General features: G+C 31.0%; 2 protein-coding genes across 6 annotated transcripts; one reads left to right on the top strand and one right to left on the bottom strand.

Moving 5' to 3' along the window:
• Nucleotides 1-808: 808 nt before the first annotated feature.
• LOC107063775 (putative maleylacetoacetate isomerase 2) lies at nt 809-4,982 on the top strand. Its single transcript, XM_015315860.2, has 5 exons — nt 809-1,019; nt 1,419-1,470; nt 1,706-1,854; nt 1,955-2,159; nt 2,280-4,982. Exons 1-5 carry the CDS (start codon nt 1,002-1,004, stop codon nt 2,507-2,509), a joined length of 654 nt encoding a protein of 217 aa, XP_015171346.1. The 5' UTR covers nt 809-1,001; the 3' UTR covers nt 2,510-4,982.
• A 2,052-nt stretch (nt 4,983-7,034) lies between these two features.
• pasilla (RNA-binding protein Nova-1-like protein passilla) lies at nt 7,035-21,098 on the bottom strand. 5 transcript variants are annotated; one of them, XM_015315752.2, is made up of 6 exons: nt 19,488-21,098; nt 16,921-17,067; nt 16,653-16,810; nt 16,188-16,539; nt 15,580-16,034; nt 7,035-11,823 (listed from the first exon to the last, which is right to left on the bottom strand). In XM_015315752.2, the coding sequence occupies exons 1-6, from the start codon at nt 19,603-19,605 to the stop codon at nt 11,815-11,817; spliced, it is 1,239 nt and encodes a 412-aa protein (XP_015171238.1). In that variant the 5' UTR covers nt 19,606-21,098; the 3' UTR covers nt 7,035-11,814. The 5 variants fall into 5 exon arrangements, with proteins under 5 accessions (XP_015171238.1, XP_015171235.1, XP_089029139.1 ...); XM_015315753.2 differs by lacking the exon at nt 7,035-11,823 and adding an exon at nt 15,278-15,509; XM_015315749.2 differs by having other exon boundaries at nt 7,035-16,034; nt 19,488-21,097.
• Nucleotides 21,099-23,256: the final 2,158 nt, after the last annotated feature.

The raw sequence follows: 23,256 nt of genomic DNA on the forward strand, positions 1-23,256 counted from the left end.
ATCAATAAAGTGTTTTAACATAAGTTATTTGTGAATTATTTAAAACTGCCGCCAGAAAATGAACCAAATTAAATTTTATTTTAATAGAAAAATCAATATAGTATTAAGTAACATATATATATATATATATATATATATGCCTGACGATACGACGAGATGTCCGTCATGGGTATATAGTGTGTATATAATAATAATAATAATAATAATAATAATAATAATAATAATAATAATAGTAATAATATTTGTATAAATTTTAAAACTAAAACATATGTAAATCTAATAAATAAATATATTTACTTATAAATATTAATAATTAGTGAGTGAAAGAAATAATTTCAATTTATAAAAAACTCAAATTTAAAAATTAATTTATTTGCAACAAAACAAAACAAAAAATGAACATAAATTCGATCGCATTTAAACTTTTGCCATTAAAAGAGAAACACGCGATTGGATCGTTATATGGAAGCATAATTTTGTGTATATTAAATAAAAAGAAAAAAGAAAGGAAATACTATCCTTTATAAATTTGATATATTACATTTATCATTTATTTGAAAATATAAAAATATAAAATAAATGAAAATTCGATGAAATTTATTAGAATATCATAGATTTCATCCGTAAGGTACATAATAAGATGAAGATAATATAAAAAGAATCGCATATAAATTTAGTTTAGAGAATGCGCGAGGGGGATTGGTAGACACCGCGAATGCTTTTTCGACCTATTATATGATATCATATCGGAAAGGTGATCATTGATTGGCTCGCACTTGGTAGCCCAAGAGTGGGCTACACAAGCACCCGGTTTATATTGAAGGTGGTGGAACGGGTTGCCTGGCAATCGAATAAAAGGGGGGAAGGAGGAGCGATTTCGCGCGTTGACCGGATTCCGAGTTGTTTCTGATAGAATCGAGAGCTAAGGTGCGTCTTTTAATCCACTTGCTTAAATAGCATTTGAAAATAAAGACGATACCTGATCGTCCTGATACGACGAGATGTCCGTCATGGGTAAGGTGAGTAAATTATTCAAAATTTTTGATATCTTTCGTGATCGCTTTCATACTAAACTCCCTTCCCCTTTTATCTCATATTTCTCAAGGCCTGTGTGTTATGTCCTTCGATTAGTATTAATATGTATTTAACTACTTTTAATTTGTCGTTTGTATTTATTATTCATTTATTTTTTAATTATCAAATATGATTATCTTATATGATTAATTTGTTTAAGTCACTTATTCCAATATAAATTTGCTTTCTCTCTTACTCTTTTTCTCTTGATCGGTCCTCGAGCTATCTCTTGTATGCCTGTATTGGTTACTGATATCTCTTTCAAGATAGTTAAATATAATTAAAGAGTAAAAAATTCTTATATCTTGTCCTTTTTTTTCTTTATTTTTTTCTCTTTATTACAGCCGGTACTCTATTCCTATTGGAGGAGCTCCTGTTCTTGGAGAGTGAGAATTGGTAAGATAAATTAAATATTTAACTTTATATATAATTATACCCTTTTTTGCTTTCTGTTATTTTTAAATATTTACAGTAACATATACTAATTGTATAATACGTGTGTATTTAAATGTATTGTTGTTTTTATTATTAATTATATTAATGAAATAAATAAATAAAGAGTATATGAGTAATACATTGACAATGTTCCATCAATTAACTTTTATCTAATATATTGTTTGTCTGTTGATAGCATTAAATTTAAAGGAAATACCTTATGACATTAAACCTGTGAGCCTAGTGAAAGGTGGGGGAGAACAACATTGTAATGAGTTCCGTGAAATAAACCCAATGGAACAAGTGCCTGCACTTCATATCGACAATCATACATTGATAGAATCTGTAAGTATTAAGTAAATTATACAAGTTATTCTCTGTAATTGATGATACAACTAAAAAGAATCTTGACGCTGATATATTTATATTTGTGTTTTTATTTTAGCTAAATATATTACAATATTTGGAAGAAACTAGACCACATCGTCCACTGATGCCAGCTGATCCTGTCAAAAGAGCTAGAGTTAGAGAGATTTGTGAAGTCATAGCTAGTGGTATTCAACCTTTGCAGAATTTAGTTGTCTTGATATATGTCGGTGAAGAACGTAAAAAGGAGTGGGCACAACATTGGATAACGAGAGGTTTTACAGGTCAGTGATTTAAAGAGATATCTTATCATTATTATTATTAGTATTGTTGTTATGGTTATATTTGTAAAAATAAAGAAACAAAAAGTATTAATAAAATAATATAAATTCTTTCTTTTACAGCTGTAGAAAAATTGTTGTCTTCCAGTGCAGGAAAATATTGTGTAGGAGATGAAATAACATTAGCAGATTGTTGTTTGGTACCACAAATTTTCAATGCCAGAAGGTTTCATGTTGATTTAAGACCATTTCCAACTATTTTAAGGGTAGATAGACATTTAGAAGGGCATCCAGCTTTCACCGCTGCTCACCCTAATAACCAGCCTGACTGTCCACCCGAGGCGACCAAGTAGCAAGCAAGGCAGACCACCCTTTTCCTCTTCTAATTCACTGGAAGTATGGAAAGAGGTGGTCCAATTTTGTGTGGTTTGATTGTGGCAAAAGGTGTTAAAAGTACCTATGAGCCTTATTTTGTATCAAATTTACTAAGAAATGACGTTATCAAGTAACTAACAACTACTCTTTGTATTTATAGAGTAGATTTAACATTCAAATAAGAGAATGCATTTTTGCTTAAACTTTGAATAAGCACCTTTGAAGAGAGTGTAACGTTAAATTTGCAAACTATATCTTTTGCTAATTTTATATGAAATAATACATTAACAGATCTGTGTAATATAATGGTACGTTTTCACCTTTTATCACTTTTAAACTACAATTAAGTACCGAAATGGTAGACAAACAAAACATACCATACGTATCATCGATACAAAATATTTCATCATTGACATGATTGAATTATGTGCTATTATTGTATCAGATGTTTGAAAGAAAAGAAAAAAGAAACAAAGTGATAGCCATACCATTTCTGTACTTAATGAAAGAATAGAAATATTGGCCTATTTTTTTACTTCTGTTATGTTTTTTTTAATTATTTTATATACGCGCAATCAAAATTTACAAAATTTGTCTTCGTACAGCGTTTTACATAATATTTTATATAATGTATTTTAACCTATTAAGAATAGGTTTTGTTGTCTGAAATCAAAAGTTTACTTTTATATACTTATAATATAATTTTTCAATTTAAACTTTGTCTCATATAGAATAAGAAAGAAAAAGTGTTACTATTTAATAATAGTAAAAATATCTTTACATTTTTTGCCGAAAATTAGCATAACGATTGCAACTTCCAATACATGTAGTATATAGGAACTTTGAAAGGAAGAAGAGGAGGAAGGAAATTCATAGGAAATGCATTTTATTGAAAATTTAACAACAATACTGAGGAATGAAAAGTACAAATCATATTCTTTTTAAAACATTTCCCCTTTAGATACACTTATTATTTTGTTAAAAAAAAAAAAAAATTTAATTTTACTTGTGTGGTTTTAAATAGTTTACATTTTTTATATTTCATTGTTACAATCAGTTTTTAAGTTGTATAGTTTAGATCATTTTCCACGCGAAAAGGAAAATATTTTTGAAAAATATATTATTTTATTCCGTGAAGATTAAAATACTAAATTAACATCAGAGATGTTTCAGAGTTACATCTAATTTTGCTAATTTGATATTAGTAATACTATTTTCATTTATTATTAGGATACAATGAATAATTATTCAAATAGATTTATTGTCTTATTTTTCTTACATATTTTAATTTTATTTTATTGATATAATATTGTGCAATTAATGTTACTTGTTTGTGAGTTTTCTACTATGGAAATAATAGAGATAACAATGAATTGTGTATATTTTTTGCAATTAAAATTGTCTTACGAACGTAAGAACTAGAAAAACTCATTTATTATTTACATAAAGATCGGGCTAAAATTATGCATACGTCATGCATAAATAATAAACGTAGATATATAGCAATGTAAATAATTTTTTATACAGAACACTTAAATCAAGGTCTCGAATACGATCATTACATTAAATAAACAAAACTTGTATACAAACCTGTTTTTTTTTCGATTTTGGTTCTAAAGTTTCTTTGTACATTATCCTTATCCATATTTAAAATCACAAACAAGTAATGCACATTACAGTTGTATACAACATAGAATTATGTAATAAATTTTGAAAAATGCAAAGCACACGTATTACGTAATAAGGAATATGTAATTGAATATTGCTATCTATTGATATTATTTTCTTTCGGACAGTTTGATTTCATCGGAAATACTTAATCGTATTCGAATTTTTAGCTATTCAATGACTGAAAATTAATTAATCGCCATATGTATGATTTAGATTAAATACAAATAGCCTTTATGTTACAAATATGAGATATAGTAATCTTTTTTATATTGTAAATTTAAAGACAAGAATAGTTCTTGCCTAATTAAATTGATACACCACCATATGATTATATAAATATGCAGTTATGATGTATCACACTTCGGCAGTAAAAAAATGTAAAACTTACTTTTATTCGAAGCATTATATAGTTTGATAAAATAATAGCAATAAGCATATTCGTTACAACTTCATGTTGCTATGGTCCTAATTAGATTTTAGGTAGGATTACTTACTTATAACATTTGTAAAAGAACGTGTGAGAAAGTTAGAAGAGCAAATGTGAATCTGTATAATAATGGTAGAATTTTGTCACCGATAGTACGATATACATATTTTATAAGTGAGAAATGATAGTATATGTTCCATCGCTTATAGGAAGTAATAAATTCTGTGTCATAGCAATGTATATTATTTTGTAGATGCTAAAGTAACAACAACAGCAACAACAACAAAAATAATGAATTAATAAGTATGTTTGTGACTGTGCACTTATTATTTGAATAAATATATACATTTTAATTGTGTAATTTCAATAATTTGTACTAGTAAGAAGTATAAACATACGTATATTTGATGAGCAGCATTCATTTGAAGAATATGTCACCATTTTGTTATCAAATACATGTTTCATACATTCAATACTTATTTTTACCTTATAGTTGATAAATCATTTCCTTTTTATCTAAATCATTTCTATTTCCTTATTTTTCAAATAATTATACAGGATGTCCTCTAAGTGGTGGTGCAAGCGAGCATAGAATGATTTTACATGAAAAACTAAATCTTATACGAACAAATTTTATTCTACATTTTCAACTAAAAAAGGGGAAAACCAAGTTGACAGGACACCGATTGTTTTTAAATTTTAAACAATTGTAGGAGTTCATCAGGACCGTACAACATTTATTTTTCCATCTGAAACGAATTACAGGACATCCTATATATCTGGTAATTCTACAAGAAAAGTCTTTCAATGATTTTAAATGTTACTTTTGAAATTTCTTTTGCAATGTATCGATGAACTCTATAATCATTTATAATAATTAATGAATATTGCTAAAAATGTAAACGTTAACTTACCACAAAAAGCCTCCTTTAAAATAATTCCAAAACTTGACGAAGAAAAAAATTACATAAAAAATGCTAACAAATAATAAGGATTTTGCTTTATAAGGGATTGAAAAAAAAAGAAAAAATAATAGCTTGATAACATTTATAAAAAGATAATTAAAATTTTATGATACATATAAGCGAGTAAAAAAATAATACTATAAAAAATGGAAATGTTCGAATATGATTCTGTAATAAGCTGCATAACATTGTTAATGTAATACTTTTTTTAATATCTCTATTACATTTATATAAAGTATGTATATGTATGTATATATATATATTTATTTTACAAATTTATAATTTTCATTTATCTATAGAAAGTTCAACAATACTCCGTGACAATTAATTATCAACATGAAGATTTTCACTTGCATTTCCTTAACTTATTGCATTTTGATTTGAACAAGTTATTTTGCAGCACCTTGCCAGATCCTTAAGGTAAAAAAGTATATTCACTTATCTATTGACTAGTTAGGACAAAGATAGATTTATATCTATCATTAACTTACACAGCAATGAAAAATGCACAAGGAGTTGATGGTATTATTCATACTTAAAAAATAAATAAATTAATTTAAAAGAGAAAAAAATATATAAAAAAAAGGAGTTTAACAAAAATTGCATACACGTAATTATACAAGTATCATCTACAAAATGGTAGTACATAAATAGATTTAAAATATTAAGAGTAATAGTGACACGTGGAATGATATAATTATTAATATTATTCAATATATCTGTCTAATTATTTAATTAGTAATTAAGGAATGCACATTCGAATGCGATTCCCTTATATACTTCCATCTCACTATTTCATTATCCAATTATATATCGGTCAAATGAATTATTACCAACAAACACAGTCTTTCACCCTGTTGTACTGTACGATAAAATATTTGTATAAATTGTTAATCATTTTTTTTCGTTTTCTTTTTGTTTACAGAAATTGATCTTATAAAAAAATACTTACATACTAAAGTGTGATTTTAAAAATATCTTCATTTATGCACAGCATATATCATATTTACAAGTGCATCTTGTTCTTTCATTCAAATCCTTGGTAATGATCACTTTTATCAAAATTTAGGAAGGATATAGATAAAATTGTACAAATGATACAATTTGTCTACATTTTGTGATATGCATTATATAATAAATAATAATAATAATATAGATTAATAATAATATTAAAAACCTTCCTTCCTAATTTTGACAAAATTACAATAACTTCTGAGATCTTGAAATAATCAAAAGAGTTTTCCAGAATTCTTTTTCATTAAAGAAGTGCTTATTTTGTCGCACTATTTCTATTATATTTTTTTATAATAGAATCTCATATAATAAAAAAGAATTCAGTGAATGTGAAACAGTGTACATGGTGACTATACAGCGACATTGAATGGATAAATGGATGGATGTATGGATGGTGGCTAGGTCATGAAATGAAGAACAACAGAATGCATTTAATGAGCGATTGTTTATTATGTTCTTATGATCACTTGTCATACAGGTAACGATGCTTTTCATGAATGAAAATAGTTAATATATTATGTTTATTTATAATTATTTAACATTGAATGTGGAATAAATTGATGATGAAAGAATAACAATTTAATGAGTGTAAATAAATGTTAGCGTGTAAAGTAATATTAGGAATAAATTTAAAGTGCTGTGAATTAATTTTACTTCGTTGATAACAATAATGGTGTCCAATAGGTAATGTTAGGACATCTAATTAACAACAACAACAACAAAAAATCTAGAAAGATCGTATCTAACAAATACAACCAAATGTTAATAAATAGAAATAGAAAGAAAAAAAGAAAAAGAAAGATATTAAATTAAGAAAATCTCACAAAATTTTTTTAATAATTTGTGAAAATTTGTTTATCATGACACTTTATAACAATTTAGAATAAAATGTTGTTTTTAATGTCATTTAAATATCCTCTATGTGGACACTTATCGCATCATCGGTAAGAATACCGTACTATTAAACGTTTAAACAACAAATGCATATAGCAAAGTTGTCATTCACTTCGTTACATTTCTAACTTGCCATTGTTACTTGAAACAATAAATGTTACAAGTCCTCGCTTAATAAATATATCTTTAACCAATCATACAAAGGTACATTTGATGAGATACTAAGAAAGTAATAAAAAATAACATTGCATTTGTGCTTAATACAATAGCATTTGGAAAGAAATTGTCAAATGTGGAACAATATTAGCGAATCTTTTTTTCTTTTATAGTATAATATATATATATATATATAACTTTGTTAGGTTTTCAAAAATTATTGTTGCCAGGTCATATATATATACATATATGTATGTTGTGTGTATGCTTGCGTGTATGTACGTGTTTATGTATATATGTATTAATATATATATGTATATATATATCTCTTTATATACATATTTTTTTTAATAGCACATTAATGCTCGTTTGCCTGATTTTCTTTTCAACAGTTTAATTATACGTGCGTTCAATGATTTTCAATTGATTTCTCGAAAATGTTGTTAATTCTATTCCTTTAAAGCGTATTTTTTTACGAAGAACCTGTTAGTATAAGTTAATAGTAATATTAGTTTTATCTTTCCATACTCAAAGGTAAATTTCAGTTATTTCTGAGAAAGAAAGACTGAAATATAATATTAAAAAATACTATTTTGCTCACTGCCCGCAATGCACCATTTTATATTCTGATCGAGTGAAACTGAGTGTAAAGTGTATAATAAGAGCATAAATGATGATTAGAAGAATGTGTGGTGTATTTGCCTAAATGTGCAGCATAATTTGTAATGCGGTAAACATATGAATACGCAAGATTGTGTCCTTAAATTACTTTATAGCCAGAGGAATGTAAGATACAATACTTGATGATCGTATCTCATCAGTATAATGAATGAATATTTATGGTACCTCTGCAGCCAGCTGCTCTTATATTTCAGATATTGTGGAAGATAATTTCTATTTCTAAATCGGGATAATAATTAAGGTGTGAACATATAAAGGTAAAGCACAATGTCTTCGCACTGCATAATGTGTGGAATCTTCTCTACTTGCATGTAGGCGTGTGAATTTTTGACACCGTTCGAGTGTTGTTAATGTTATCTTTGTATATGTATGATCGATTTATGAATGTGACTGTGCACTTATGCGCATCTGTGCACTTGTGACTTAGCAATATAACTACTTATATTCAACAAGGTACTTAATATCTTTTTTTTATCCCCGAGCTGCTATGTGCTACTTCTACCTCAACAATAACGATCTTCTTCAATTTTTTTTTTTTTTTACATATGCTTACCCAAAATAATATACCATATTAATACTCTAAATCTAATTCTCACTTCCAATAAAATAACATTACATACAATTTTGTACAATCCTTTCTAAAGTTTTTTTTTTTTTTATAATGCTCCTGTTATCCAGATAAATTGCGTCTCAATAACATTCTCTTTACGAAGTTTTGCAATGTTATAATAGTGATAATGAATCATGACAACAAAATTGATGATATGAAAAATATTCCACATCTTGTGTGCACTGCTGTTTTATATATATCGACCAAAGATATTAATTATATATATTCAATTTCGATTAAATTTAAGAAATCAAACTTTACTTGTAAATTACAAATAAATGTTATATAAATTAGGATATTTTTTATAATAATATATTTAATAAAGAGTATTAAATAATCGATTTGTCTAATAATTTTCAAATTTGGTCAGCATATAGTTTATCATTGTAAATTATACACAAAATAGCAATGCACAACACTATAACAACTCTGTTTCTAATAGAGCATCTATCAAAGTCAATTCTGTGTAATTTATGCTTAATATAATTTAATAATTTCTCTTTGCATTATACTAAATACATTCCAATTATTGTTACACTCCTTTTACTCTATTGTCAATCAATGTAATTCAATAAATGATTTTTTTTTGTGACACTTTCTATTATAATTCTTAATATAATAAATCTTAATGTAATATTAGAATTTATATTCATATTTATTTTCATGGCTAAAATCAATTCTTTGCCTTATTTTATTTTAAAATTCAATCATAGTCAATATTTGCAAGAAATGGCAGTAAAGTAATCTTTCAAAAAACGATAATAATAATAATAATAATAATAATAATAGTAATAATAATAATAGTATTATTAAAGATGACTAAATGCAACATTTCTTTCGATAAAATAATATTAATAATTGCAAATAACCAATTAATTTTTTAAATAATATAAATTTTCACACATAAAAGAAACGATTGTAGGCCTTTGTCATGATCTCCATTTGTATTTTTTTTTTTGGTCATAAACTATTGTTTTAGTTCATTAATTTCATTGAACGTGTCATTTTTAACATATATATTTATGTATATATATATATATATATAATGAATTAATATTATTATATTATTTAAAAACAAATTCACGCGTATTGTATGTTTGAATGGAAACAAAAAAAGGAAAAATAAAGAAAAAAAATATGGAAAAGAATCGACAAAATAATTGCTGAGTTAGATCATTATGATTTTATACATTTTTCAAAAGAATAAACAATAGCTGTACAATTTTTTTGTCATAATCAAATTTCTGTCTAAACGTTTCATTATTTACAATTATCATGTACATATATATGTAAATATATATATGCATACATAGATGTGTGCACATATATATATATATGCATATGTATATGATAATTGTATATATATTTCCATGAAAATTAATATCGTTACACTTTACATGATTTATTAAGCCTTTGAGTGCTATAAACGCATATATGCGTTTGTCGATATGAATGCAAAGATAATTACCACGATAATATTAATAATTGAAAACTAATATTTTGTGTATAATGCAAACTAAATGATCATCATATAAAGGTATTTTTATAATACTTTGTAACAAGATTTTCTATATAATGAGAAATAAGTATAGTCCGACTTTATTCAAAACAATCTGCACTTTGGCAGAATATACACATCTTTAACAACACGTTCTACTGTCAAGTGTCAACAAGTGTGGCTGATGGTGGTATCAATATGGCACTAAAGTGATTGGATGGAACACAAATGTAATGCAGAAATTTTTCTGGTATCAAATATTTGTTAATTTTGTTCAGATACTTACTATGTAACAATAAAATATTGTTAGATATTTGTTTTCTTATAAAGATTAATGTAATCTATGCGAGAGTGGAGTGATGGATGATGGAGCATGATTCAGGATGTAGCCTAGCACACACAGCCAAGTAATGTGACACGTATGTCATCTCATGAGATAACATGTGTCAAATTCAATTATAGTTACTGTAACAATAGTCATATTAGAATCGAGGCGAGTCAATGCAATTCCTACAGTTCCCTGATTACTACACTACATCTCCTCGTGCGAGAGCATAATTATTTACTCACTCGGTAGATACTTCAAATATTTCATCCTTATTAATTAAAATGTTGAAACTGTAACTGTAATTTTATAAGAGATTTAAGAGACTACCTACACACCTATATCTAATAATTTTGTATAACTAAATATTACGACACAGACAGAGATCATGTCGCATAGTTACTTATTGAGTTAGTGGATGAAATATTTTAAACTGTACAAAAACAAAGTGTTACATGAAGTAAGACTCATCTAAGATCAACAATGACTGCCGGCTCATGGATACAACACTGAATTCTCCTTTAAACAACTCGTAGGTAACTGGTCGGCGAACCAATACTGTTTTGCCACTTCATGTACATTGTTATTGCCTTTTATTTCAAAAAATAACTGTACATTGTAGAGCCAATTAGATATTAGATTAGCATCTAATGATATCTTTATAATTGTTATCTAAATGTAACTAACATCTAAATGTTAGTATTATGAGAATCATTTAACAAAATATATACCGATAATAGAAAGCAGTTATTACTTGTACTATATGCCAGTGGCACAAATTGAGGTACTTAGAAAAGACTCTAGTCACATCCACTTTTCTATGCGATTGGACAATTCTTCACTATATGCAACTCTGATTTCTGTACAGAATTTTACACTTCGGCATTATTTAACACTCATCACACCTTAATAAATGTAGCATTGAAGAAGTACTTACTATACATTCATTTGATTTACGTACACATGCAAATATTGTCACATATGTAGAAAGAAGCTCCATTCTTGACTTCTCCTTGCCGTTGAACTTTTGTAATCCATCAAGTTATTTTTCCTGCGCAAATAAATTCTACAGTTTTAAACGCTTAATATAATTGTGGCATTTTCATGTACTGGCTGCTTGGTAAAAATATCCCTTTATCAACTCCATCACAGCTAGTCTTAAACATATTCTGTCCTACTAAGGAATGTGTTAGCTTGACAAAATCTACAACACATGATTTTATGCTACCCACAAGTTGTTTTACATAGAGACATATACATATATATATATGTATATATATATATGTATATATTGATTCAATAATTAATTTAACCTTTCAAAAAAAAGCTAATACATAAAAATATGTTTTTTTTGTTACTACTTATTATTATAGTGTGATATTATGAAGCAATAGTTATTGGAATATAACGAGTAGAAAAAATTTGTAATGATTTGTAAACTTTGTTTATCTAACAAAATATCCATTTTAATCGATAAAAAGAGTTTAATTGAACGTTAAAAAATGATATTCCTTCTTTTGTTTGCAATTATTGACATTTTTTAAAAATAAATTCTCATTAATTTTATATACCGGCAGTCAAAAGTAAGAAAGAAGGAAAACTTGTATATAGAGATTTAGAAAAAAATGAAAGTAAGAATAGTAGCGTAAAATTAACGATAACCAATGACAGATATAATATAATGACGTGATGATAATTAGTAAAACATTACTATGATAGATAATTAATATAGAGAAATATTATGCTGCCAATAATATAAATAGCATTGGAGCTATTAAAATATAGAGACTAATTCACAAATTAAATTAATGCTATAAATTACATTTATGTATTCTATATAGAATTTTTATAACAGTTCTATCTACAGTAAACTAATGTTTCTTTTTTTTATTTTAAATTTTATGGTGCCTGTTTATCGTCTTTAATGCATTTGGGCAACACAGTAATGTTAAATCGACAGTACACATAGAATTTATGGTTAAACATAAACCTGTTTTCATTTGCGGACGCAAATATTTTATCAACAATATTATAATATCATTTCGCTATCTATAATAATGTGTATGTGTACGTGTTTGTCGTGGTGTCGTGTATGCATAATATATGCGTGAATACGCGATCTTCTCATTTATATCTCAAATAATATGAATTCTCTTTTTATTTAATTTTTTTTTTTTCAATAATCTATGTCAATCTCTTTATGTATATATATATACGCATCTTTATATATATATATATATTTATATATATTTATATATATTTATATATAGATATATTTCTCTCTCTCTGTAATATATTATTATTTTATCATTTTTCTTTTTTATTTTTGTTACTGTTATTATTCATGTTATGCGATATTTATAAATATACAAGTCATTATTTTTAAGAGTGGTGAGCCAGCGCCTTCCAGCTATGAATTGTACTGATGTACACTTATACATTTCATCATTAGACGCTACAGCTAAATAATTTTAATCGCTAGTTTTTCTATATCCATTATTAATTAACCACCTATCTTATATCACCCCCTTCCTATTACCTACCCGCAAAGATAAAGTGATTTTAAATGTCAGTATTATTCTCTTTTATAAAAGAGAAAATACAGACTGCATTCGATCGAACACCACCATATTGAAACAAGAGTTTCAAATAGTTTTTTTCTATATATTTTCTTTTTATTTTTATTTTCTCCTTATTAAACAATGACCCCCGTTCCGTTTAAAAAAACAGGAATTTTAATTATGGGTCTGCTTTGAGTTTTGCTCAGATTTAATACGAATAAATTTGACAAGATTCTACATAAACTCTGTCATACAGATCTCAGGAATGTATGACGTGATTGTATTTCACTCTCGTATCTAAGAAACTTATATAATTTTTTGATAATGCGATGATGAATTGAAGTATGCATATATGTATGTATGATGTATGTGTGTATCTATGTATGTATTTATGTATATGACATAATTCCAATCAAATAGCAAATGTTTTTATATAAAAAATTGTATGTAGTGAATAAAAGCAATGTTATCATATAACAATAATTTGCGTAAAAATATACGCACAAAATATTTTTACAATGTAGATAATGTATAATGTATGTATTTATGTATGTATTTATTTATGTGTTATCATGTTAGCTCTATTTAGTACTACATTGTTAGATAAGATGAAAATTTTCTAGCAATATATATTAAAATTTAGGTTCATATTTAATTAGTACATATATATATATATATATGAAAATTAAAGATAATAATATGAGTGTTTAATATGATAATATTTATGTAAGAAAAAAAAAAGAAAAAAAAAGAAAAAAAAAAGAAAAAAAAAGAGAAAAAAAAGAGGAAACAAGGAACCACCAACTGTACAGTTAAACTATGGAAATGTTTGTTATTACAATAAGAAAAGAAATTATTTAAATGGACATGATCATATAGGTTTTTACCGTTATAAGTGAGTATATGATGAATAATAAAGTCAAAAATTAGACTACTTTTGAGTATACTTATCTAAATATTACACAAAATATATAAATTCTATTAATGCGTGAATCCAACGATTTCGAGTTAAAAATGATACTTGGCAACAGTTCATGATTATTCTTTATGTACTCAACTGGTCCAGCCAGCTTTGATATATATATATATATATAAATATATGTTCATATTTAGAATAGCTCTTATTCTGTATGCATAATTAACTTCAAGCCAAGTCCATCTTTAACTAGTATATGGAAAATCTTTGGTTTTGGCAAGGTATTACTCTATACTTAACACATTTCTTTGAACAAGATGTTAAGCGAGTAAGATCTTGTTTAGCCTAGACATTTGCTATTCAAGGAACAATTTTTAACGAAATAATTTAGATATGATTTTTTGATGAAAAATCAAATAATAAAAATGATCTTTTTATCTTTCTTTCTGAAACTCAGCGTGAAATACTCACGTCTCATTTAAAAAACTTTCAAATGAGTTCTGTATGACATAAATTTCAAGTAATATTCAGTCAATATATATTATTTAAAACAAAAAGAAGAAAGATGATTCTCCATAGCATCTGCCACATATCTTAAAGGTTTGTGGCCACATCTAGTTCATAGCAGTTTTGTCAGATCACCTGTCAATATATTATATCGTATAACTAGATATATTATGTGACTCTGATGTAGTATGTGTGTATTATATGTGATAAAGCCCCGTAATGTGGTGTATCACAGAACAATTGTAGTAGTTATCATATAACATATAATATTTATATCATAATAACCTTAAAAGATATATCAATGTTGACGAGCCATGATGGATGCATGAACAGTGATGAGAGAATGCAAGCGCTATAGTGATGCAGCGATAGATGACAACGGGTGGTAGGTGGTGGTAGTGGACAAGTGTTAAAGAAGGGAGAAAGGAGTTGCCGTAGCATCTCAAAGTGTGAAGAGGCGAACAACGGAGCCTGATAATGGAGATGATCAAGAATGTTGTACTTGAAATCAATGAATCATACTGGCGATGGCATTTTGACGTGCTCGTTTTGCTTCCTCTTCACTGATCCTCTGCTCGATCAAGTATTGAGCAGTGCCGATCGCATTGGGATAACCCGTGATAGTCACTATGCGGTTCCTGGTACCAGGGGCAAACATGCCTTTCTTAGAGATTTGTATGTTGGCGCCACTTAGGTGCTGAATCTCAATGAGGGCACGACCACCGGGTCCCAGAATAGCTCCCACTATAACCTCTGCAATTTCTATGTCTACTTTCTTGGTCTCCTTGTTGTTGGCATCTACCTGTGTAGGACTCTTACTTACAAGTGATAGCTGGTTAGTGCCCAGACCAAATGAATTGTTGTTCAGATGAATGGCACTGGCAGCAGTGTTGTTCTGTCTAAACGGATCAAAGGGCTCGTATCTGTCTATGGTAGTGCGTGGAGTAGGCGAAGTTGATCCCAGCGCAGGAACTGTTCCAATTGGCCCGAAGACTCCACCATTATTGTTAGAACCATTGGCTGTGGTAGCATTATCCATTGGATTTCCCAAATAACTCATACTCGATGGCATTCCGATACCCATCCCAAGGATATTGTACTTTGCAAGAGTAGCAATGGCGGTTAAAATTTCAGTGGCAGCAGGTTCTGAGAAACCTGTTGTACGCAAGTTCAACTTTATATGTTCTAAAAGTTGCGTTGTTACTGGAGCTGTACCAGCAGTGATAGCAGCACCTAAGTTCAAGTTAAGGCTCAGTCCAGCGCCATTCAAGAGACTTACTGTAAGAAATCAAATCATACAAATACATAATGTTTTTATTAATGACCCAATAACTATATACTAAAGTTTATAAAACCTGCATCATAAACATACAGAAATGAACATGAATATAAGAATAACAAAAATAGACTTATGATTAAAATATATTTTACCTGTATTAAGACCAGCAGTGGAAGTGTACGTAGGTGTGCTTGTTGGAGCCTGAGCATATGGACTGCCCGTAGGATTGTAATTGGCAACTGGGCCACTTACATCTGCGTAACTGACGTTCAAACATGTACCACTTTGTGGGTCATCTGCTACTTTTGCTAGGATCATCATTAATGCATTTCGATTATTGTCTTTATCACCTATTACAGTGATACATCGTTCTTGAAGCGATAAATCTTTAGCTTTCTGACTAATTTGCACGTAAGATCCAGATTCTTCTTTAATTTGTTTTATGTAATTACCACCTTTTCCAATAATCATCCCTGCAGTGCTGTTAGGGACTAAGATCTTTACCTAAAATATTATTAATTATTTAACAATTCTTTATATCGTACATATTTATATAGTACAACACTTTATATCGCATTATATTTAGAAAGATTAATTATCATACCATTAAATCTTACCTGTTTGTCTCTTTCTGCCATTGCTTTACCGGATTCAAAATCCACTGTGGTTTTAGATGTAAGATCTGGCTTTTCTCGTATTTTTTCCATAATGAACTCCATAACAGACATTATGGCTTCTACGCTACCAGTTATTAAACATACTCTTTCGGTAGTGCCTAGAATAAAATAATTTAATAATAACAATCAAAGTTTTATAAGCAAATAGAAAATTATAATACTAATGATATAGCATTAAAAAGACAAAGATATAGATATAAAGTATTACCTGGATAAAAGTCATGCGATTTAGACATTTTGACTCTTGCCATTGAATCCTTTTGAAGCTGAGCGATGGTTTCACCACCTTTACCAATAATGGCTCCGGCAGCCACACCGGGTACCAATACTTTAAGATGATACGTTCCATCTCCTCCTACAAATATTCCATAACAATTTCTGCACAACAATACGTCATTGTATTCGATTAAAAACCTATGTAATGCCTACCTATACAATATCTATACACATTTAAATCAAAATATTATGAAAGCTAAATAAAAAATAATTGCATAAAAGCAGTGAATTAGTTATACCAAATAAATGACCTAGAATTAATCTATTGCCAAAGAATTCCAAACAAGATCTATAAAATAAAGTATATTATAATGAATGGTCGTGTTAATGATATAATCATCGGATAAAAGTCACGGGAAGAGTAGACAAAATTCGATATTGTTGGCGCGAATAATAATTTTGACAGAAGAGAGAAAGAGAGGGAAAGAGGGGGGGGGTGCAAAAAGAAGAAGAAGGAGAAAAAGAATCACTAGTTCGATACATAGTCGAAAACATACCGTATATTATCGCAATAGAGAAGACGAAAGGGGTGACGTTGATTGTTCGCGATAAGAAAGACGAAAATGTGTGAGGGTAAGAACGTAAAGGTAGTAAATAAGGAAGCTAAGGTTTAAAGGTAAAGATATAACTCGGAAGAACGCAGTGGGGGATCGGTAGGAAGTTTCGATGTGCTGAAGGCAAACAGCTGTTTGACAGATGGAAGCCCCGTGCGCTCGCTCGCTCGTTCGCTCGCCTCGCATCGACCTTGACCCGCAACCTCGGCGGTAGCGAAACGGTGCGTGGTGCCTGACAACTCACCGATACGCCACATCCTAGTAACTCTGCCAGTTTGCGTCTAATACGGTGGTGGTGGCCGTGTCTGTAGTGGAGGTTGTGGTAGTGGAGTAGTATAGTAGTAGTAGTGGTAGTGGTGGTGGTGGTGATGATGGCGGTGGCGACGATGACGACGACGACGACGACGACGACGATAGCAGCGGTAGCAGACAGCAACGACAACGTAGGCGTATAGACGATGGTTGATACGATGCCAAAAGCGAGAATATAGAAGAGGTGAAGAAGTAGAGGAAAAAAAGGATGTAGATACGATCTTGCGTTTTTTGCCAGAAAAAACTTAAACGATAATAACAACGTCACTGTACTATGGGAATCCAACGAAGACAATGGTAATTGACGAGAAGTATAGGTGGTTGATGACATAAAAATCGACATGCGAGTTGCGTCTGTCGAAGGTGTTGTTGTCGTCGTTTTCGCCGTTGTATAGTACCGATAGACGAGAAATAGAAAAAGAAAAATGAGGGAAAGGTAATAAGGAAAGAAGAGGAGGAAGAGGAGGAAGAGGAGGAGGAGGAATCGACTCTAGCGCGAGCAAAGTAACTGCTGCCACGAGATTGATGACGAAATTGCACAGTCACGAAACTGTCGAGCGTCTTGTCACGATCCTCCATTAACGCCGACGACGACGACGACGACGACGACAACAACAACCGTATCGCGATTGCTGTTGCTGCTACTTGGCCATCCACTCGCCCAACGAAAAACTCAACTCTCCTTCTTTTTTCTTCTTCGCGTGAATGAGAGAGAAAGAGAGAGAGAGAGAAAGAAAATCCCCAAACACATGCGACGCGTCGCCGCGCGGCGCACGACGTTGACGTTGACGTTGACGTTGGCTGATATGTCGACGTCGTCGTCTTCGTCGTCGTCGTCGTTGGTGGTTTCTATTAGTTCGATTTAACCCAACAACACCATCACGTAATAAATCGGATAGATAAAATGCGCGCGTGAAAAAGAAAAAAGAAATATAGAGATAGAGATAGATAGATAGAGAAAGAGAGAGAGAGAGAGAGAGAGAGAGAGAGGGAGGGAGAACGAGTAGAAAATGATACGTGGCATGAAAGGATGCGCAAATCGCTTTGCACCGTCATTGTACCGCGTTTTAGCCTCGATCTATGAGAAGACATTAGCTGATCGTTTACAGTCAAAACCGAATAGGAATGGTGGATCGTTCGGTTGAGCTGTATGATGCGCAACCAGGATTTTAGCGATCGTCGTTCAAGCGTATTAAAGAACGAGCGTACATAAGAGGAGAGAGGGGGAGAAGGGAGAGGGAGAGAGACAGAAGGAGCGCGCGAGGTGATCGCTGTGTCAACAGCAGTAACCATTAAACAAAATTGTCAAAGGCGCGCGTAAAAAGGAAAAAAGAGAAAGAGAGAGAGATAGAGGAAGATGAACGTGATGAATTAATCGAAAGGGGAGAAACAAGGAAGAAGGAAATGCATTAATGTTTAGATGCATGGATGTTGGTGCATGGAGATGGGTGGATGGTCGAAGGAGAAGGAGAGAGAGAAAGGGGGAAAGAGAGAGAGAGAGAGTGAGAAAGAGAAGATAACGAAGAGTGGGGAGAGGAGAGAAGAATCGTGCGTGCGACCACCGAGTTAGAATGCGCATGAAAAAAGATGTTGGTATGAAAGAATCGTCACGGAGGACGTTCGATGGGATTACCTGATCCATAGTGGGACCTTTTTGTCGCACCATCCTCCGCGTCGCAGTCGAGGGGTCGCTTTCTGGAGTCTGGGATCTCCGGGGAGGGACACGTCTCCATTCCTGAATCGGCGGCCATCTTGATTTGGTCGTTCAGAGCGTAACGCAGCGCACACCCCAGGTTACTACACAGAGGCACACACACGCACGCACACCGAGTGGGAAAGATGGAGGGAGTAAGAGCGATAGAACGACAGGGACGGTGCTACTCTTCCAATCGCCAAGAGTAATGGAAGGAAGGAGCGAGAAAGAATGATGGAATATATATATATATATATATATGTATGAGCGATAAAATGAGAGAGCGAAAAGAGATAGGAGAGAGGAGAGAAACGTTGATTGACGAAGGGGGCCAGGTATCGTGGGTCGAACAACGAGCGGCCAGCCAAGGAGCTATCACCACTCACGATATTTTCTAATTAATCGAACCGAACGAATGTACGAACGGACGAAGGAACGTACGCACGAGCACGAACACGAGTTACTAATGGATTTTCTAGGTGACGGATGGCAGACGTATCGCGAACGTACGTACGCACGGTACGAACGAACGAACGACAAATGAAACGCTCGCGGGCTGCCGCGTCTCACTGGCAACTGCTCGCGCGCGGCTCCCTTGCCAACCAGCTGGTTTGATACCCGATGGTGCGTGCCTCGGTTCTCGCGTTCCTCTCTTAAGCGCGCGCACCATCTTTCTCTCTCTCTCTCTTTCTCTCTCTCTCACTCCCTCTCTTTTTCTATTTCCCTCTCTATACCGTAGAATCTGTCTTCCTCTTTCGCACTCTCATTTGCTACGACCCGAGCACCAGGGACGCCTCTCTCTTTCCCACCGTGCGGAGCTCGCGGGCTTTCTTCGTACAGGGCCGTAACACTCAGCTTCGATACCTTAACCTCTACGACGCTCTTTTGTGTTGAACAGTATCGTATCCTTTTCCTCCATCGAACGTCTATTTTTTCTTTCGATTTATTAAAGCAAAGGTCGCTCGCCACCATCGACAAGAAATTATCGTTAGACGATATATCTCGCATTCATTATAAAAGAGTCAAATGCGTCGATGCCGGAAAAACACTGGATCGTGTTGGTAAGAACTCAAAAGTAGGTCATCGGTCTAGGAACGAAACAGCGAATGAGATGACCTAATAAAATTTAGAATAATCGAATGTCACACGATCAGTGATTAAACAAATCGACCGATCTCGATGGCGATTATTTCCCTTCTCTTTCGACATCCCGTTCCCTTCTCATTTAGTTACTTGAGTTTTAAATGCGTCATAGCGGGAAATTCGTATTTATACAAACGAAACGAATTTCAGTCATCTTGCGTCGTAAGGTGGAATACAACGTGAGTCACTACAATGTTTTTATTTTTGCTCTACTTTTCGATCTCGTTTGATTTGAGCATCGATTTTGTAATGAAAAAAATATTTTATAAATATTTTACGGAAAAGAAATATATATAAGTTCATATATTTTTAATTTGATGTCGAATAAGTTAAAAGTTATTTTTCTTGAGTATTGGCATTCTTGTAGATGCACATAAATAAATAAATAAAAATTAATTCAGAGGACACAGGTAATGAATTAGCTATAAACATTTGTATTCTTAATTTAGAATATTACAATACGAAATATGAATTTTTACACATACACGATTATATATTTTGTATGTTAAATAAATGTTCACGCTTGTTAAGTATATAGAGTTGCATACATTTTTTTTCCGGCGGATCAATTCGTATGAACGGTCATGTAAGTTAATGATGCGTTACGTGGCAAAGGTTTAAAGACAAACGGTTAAAAGAATAAAGAGCATGTTCACTTTTAAAAAACATTTCGGAGTATAATATATTGCGATTGATCTTTCAATTGATTGCACAACGACTTGTGATAAATATTAAATATATGTACATATGCATATATATATATATATAATGCACGTAAATAAAGAGTAGAAAGAAATAGGGAGGGAGGAAAGAGAAAGAAAGAGAGAGAGAGAGAGAAAAGGAGGAAGAGACTTCGTAACTATCTGCATCTGCATTTGCATTTCCGATAGCTTAGGCCTTACAAGGTCATTAGTGTCATTCTAACGACATCAAGTAGCTTCCTATATCGAAGATCGCACGCGCTTTATAGACGATGATTTTATATCGAGCATTTCTTCAATCGTTCTTCTATTCAACTATCTTTTTATTGCCACTGACATTCGTTGGTATCTTGTAAGAGATTAAGGCACGATAGTTAAACGTTGCAATATTGAGTACGTTGGTACTGCAAGTTTGCCTTCCAATCATGCTGCTGCAGTAATAACAACAACGACTATTCTTGAAATATCGTACCAAAGTTCCGTTGTACATAGGAAAGTACGTCGTGACTATTATCAATGTTTTAGTAAATACCGATTAACGGGAAAATTACTATAGATTGTGGACTATACTTTGGTTATCTCTTAACAGTCCTATTAGCATACAAAGTACAATAGCTTCAAAATATACAATTTATATAATAATATTCGACTTAAAAAAATGTTTTCTAATATTATAATAAAAAATTAATATCGTTATTAGGTAAATACTTTTGAAATACACCGATAAAACTTATTGGGGAAGTTATTTACACAGATGTACAAATAGTTTTATCGTTTAAATCATTGCGAAAACCTAATAACATATTTTTAATAATGTTTATATTCTATAATGCTGGTTACAAAAGAATGACATTGAAACAATTAAACGTATTTATTATTTGTAGCAATTAATACGGTGCCTTGATGTTAAATTCATTGCATCAAAATCGCTAACATTGTTTGTCAAGGAAAATATAAAAACTAAATACTAAATTCGTTAAAAAAGCACCAAGTTAATTGTTATATCTAACATCTGGATACATAACATAAACAGTAAAGCAAATAGAGCAACACCGAGTCTCTCTATTCCAAGTTTATAAATTGTTTAAAAAGTTAATTTTAAATATTAAAAAAAACTAAAAAATAATATTTGAAAAAGTAGCGACTTAGACGAAGGCGATGCAGGCTAATGCGTCATTTCCTAACATTGATTACGCGCACGTTCCGATTCGACGGGATCCTAGTGTAGGGAAGGGACATCATTGACTTTAGTCACTGCTAAACGGACCTTTTTTAACGTTGAACCGGAGGGTTGTCTTATAACGCAAGCATATAAATTGTTTTATAATAGATTACTATAGTAATAGAATAGTCTTTTAAGTTATTCATTACTTAATCGTTTTTAATGAGTTAGAAAGAAGAGCTGACAAATTTTTGACAAAGATTGGTAAAATTAGTTAGAACCATTCTAATCGCAATATAAATATACTATTTGATAAGAAAGTACAACGAGGATAATGATGACAACCTACGCACGTTATCATATAAAAAGATTTTTATTAGTTAGACTACTAGATAAAAAAAAACAGAATTATCTTTAATGAATATCAAAGTCCAGGGAGCAGCAGTGTCGTCGTCGTTATCGCCGTAGTCGTGGTCGTGGTCGTGATCGTGGTCGTGGTGAAAAGTCAAGAGAGAAAATGAACAACACTAATACGTAGATACATATTTTTGGGTCGCATTCGTGTGTCGCAATGCCGTTGCTCGTCTCGAGCGCAGCGCGACGATTGCGACGAATCGACTTGGAATAATCGACGGTTAACATACAGAGAAGAAAAAGAACAGCTTCATCGAGTTGACTGGGGTCTTGAAAGAACGACTCGCGA

This window comes from Polistes dominula, unplaced genomic scaffold, assembly GCF_049000335.1.
Source record: "Polistes dominula isolate Pdom_NZ unplaced genomic scaffold, Pdom_raw_medaka contig_22, whole genome shotgun sequence".
Lineage (NCBI taxonomy): Eukaryota > Metazoa > Arthropoda > Insecta > Hymenoptera > Vespidae > Polistes > Polistes dominula.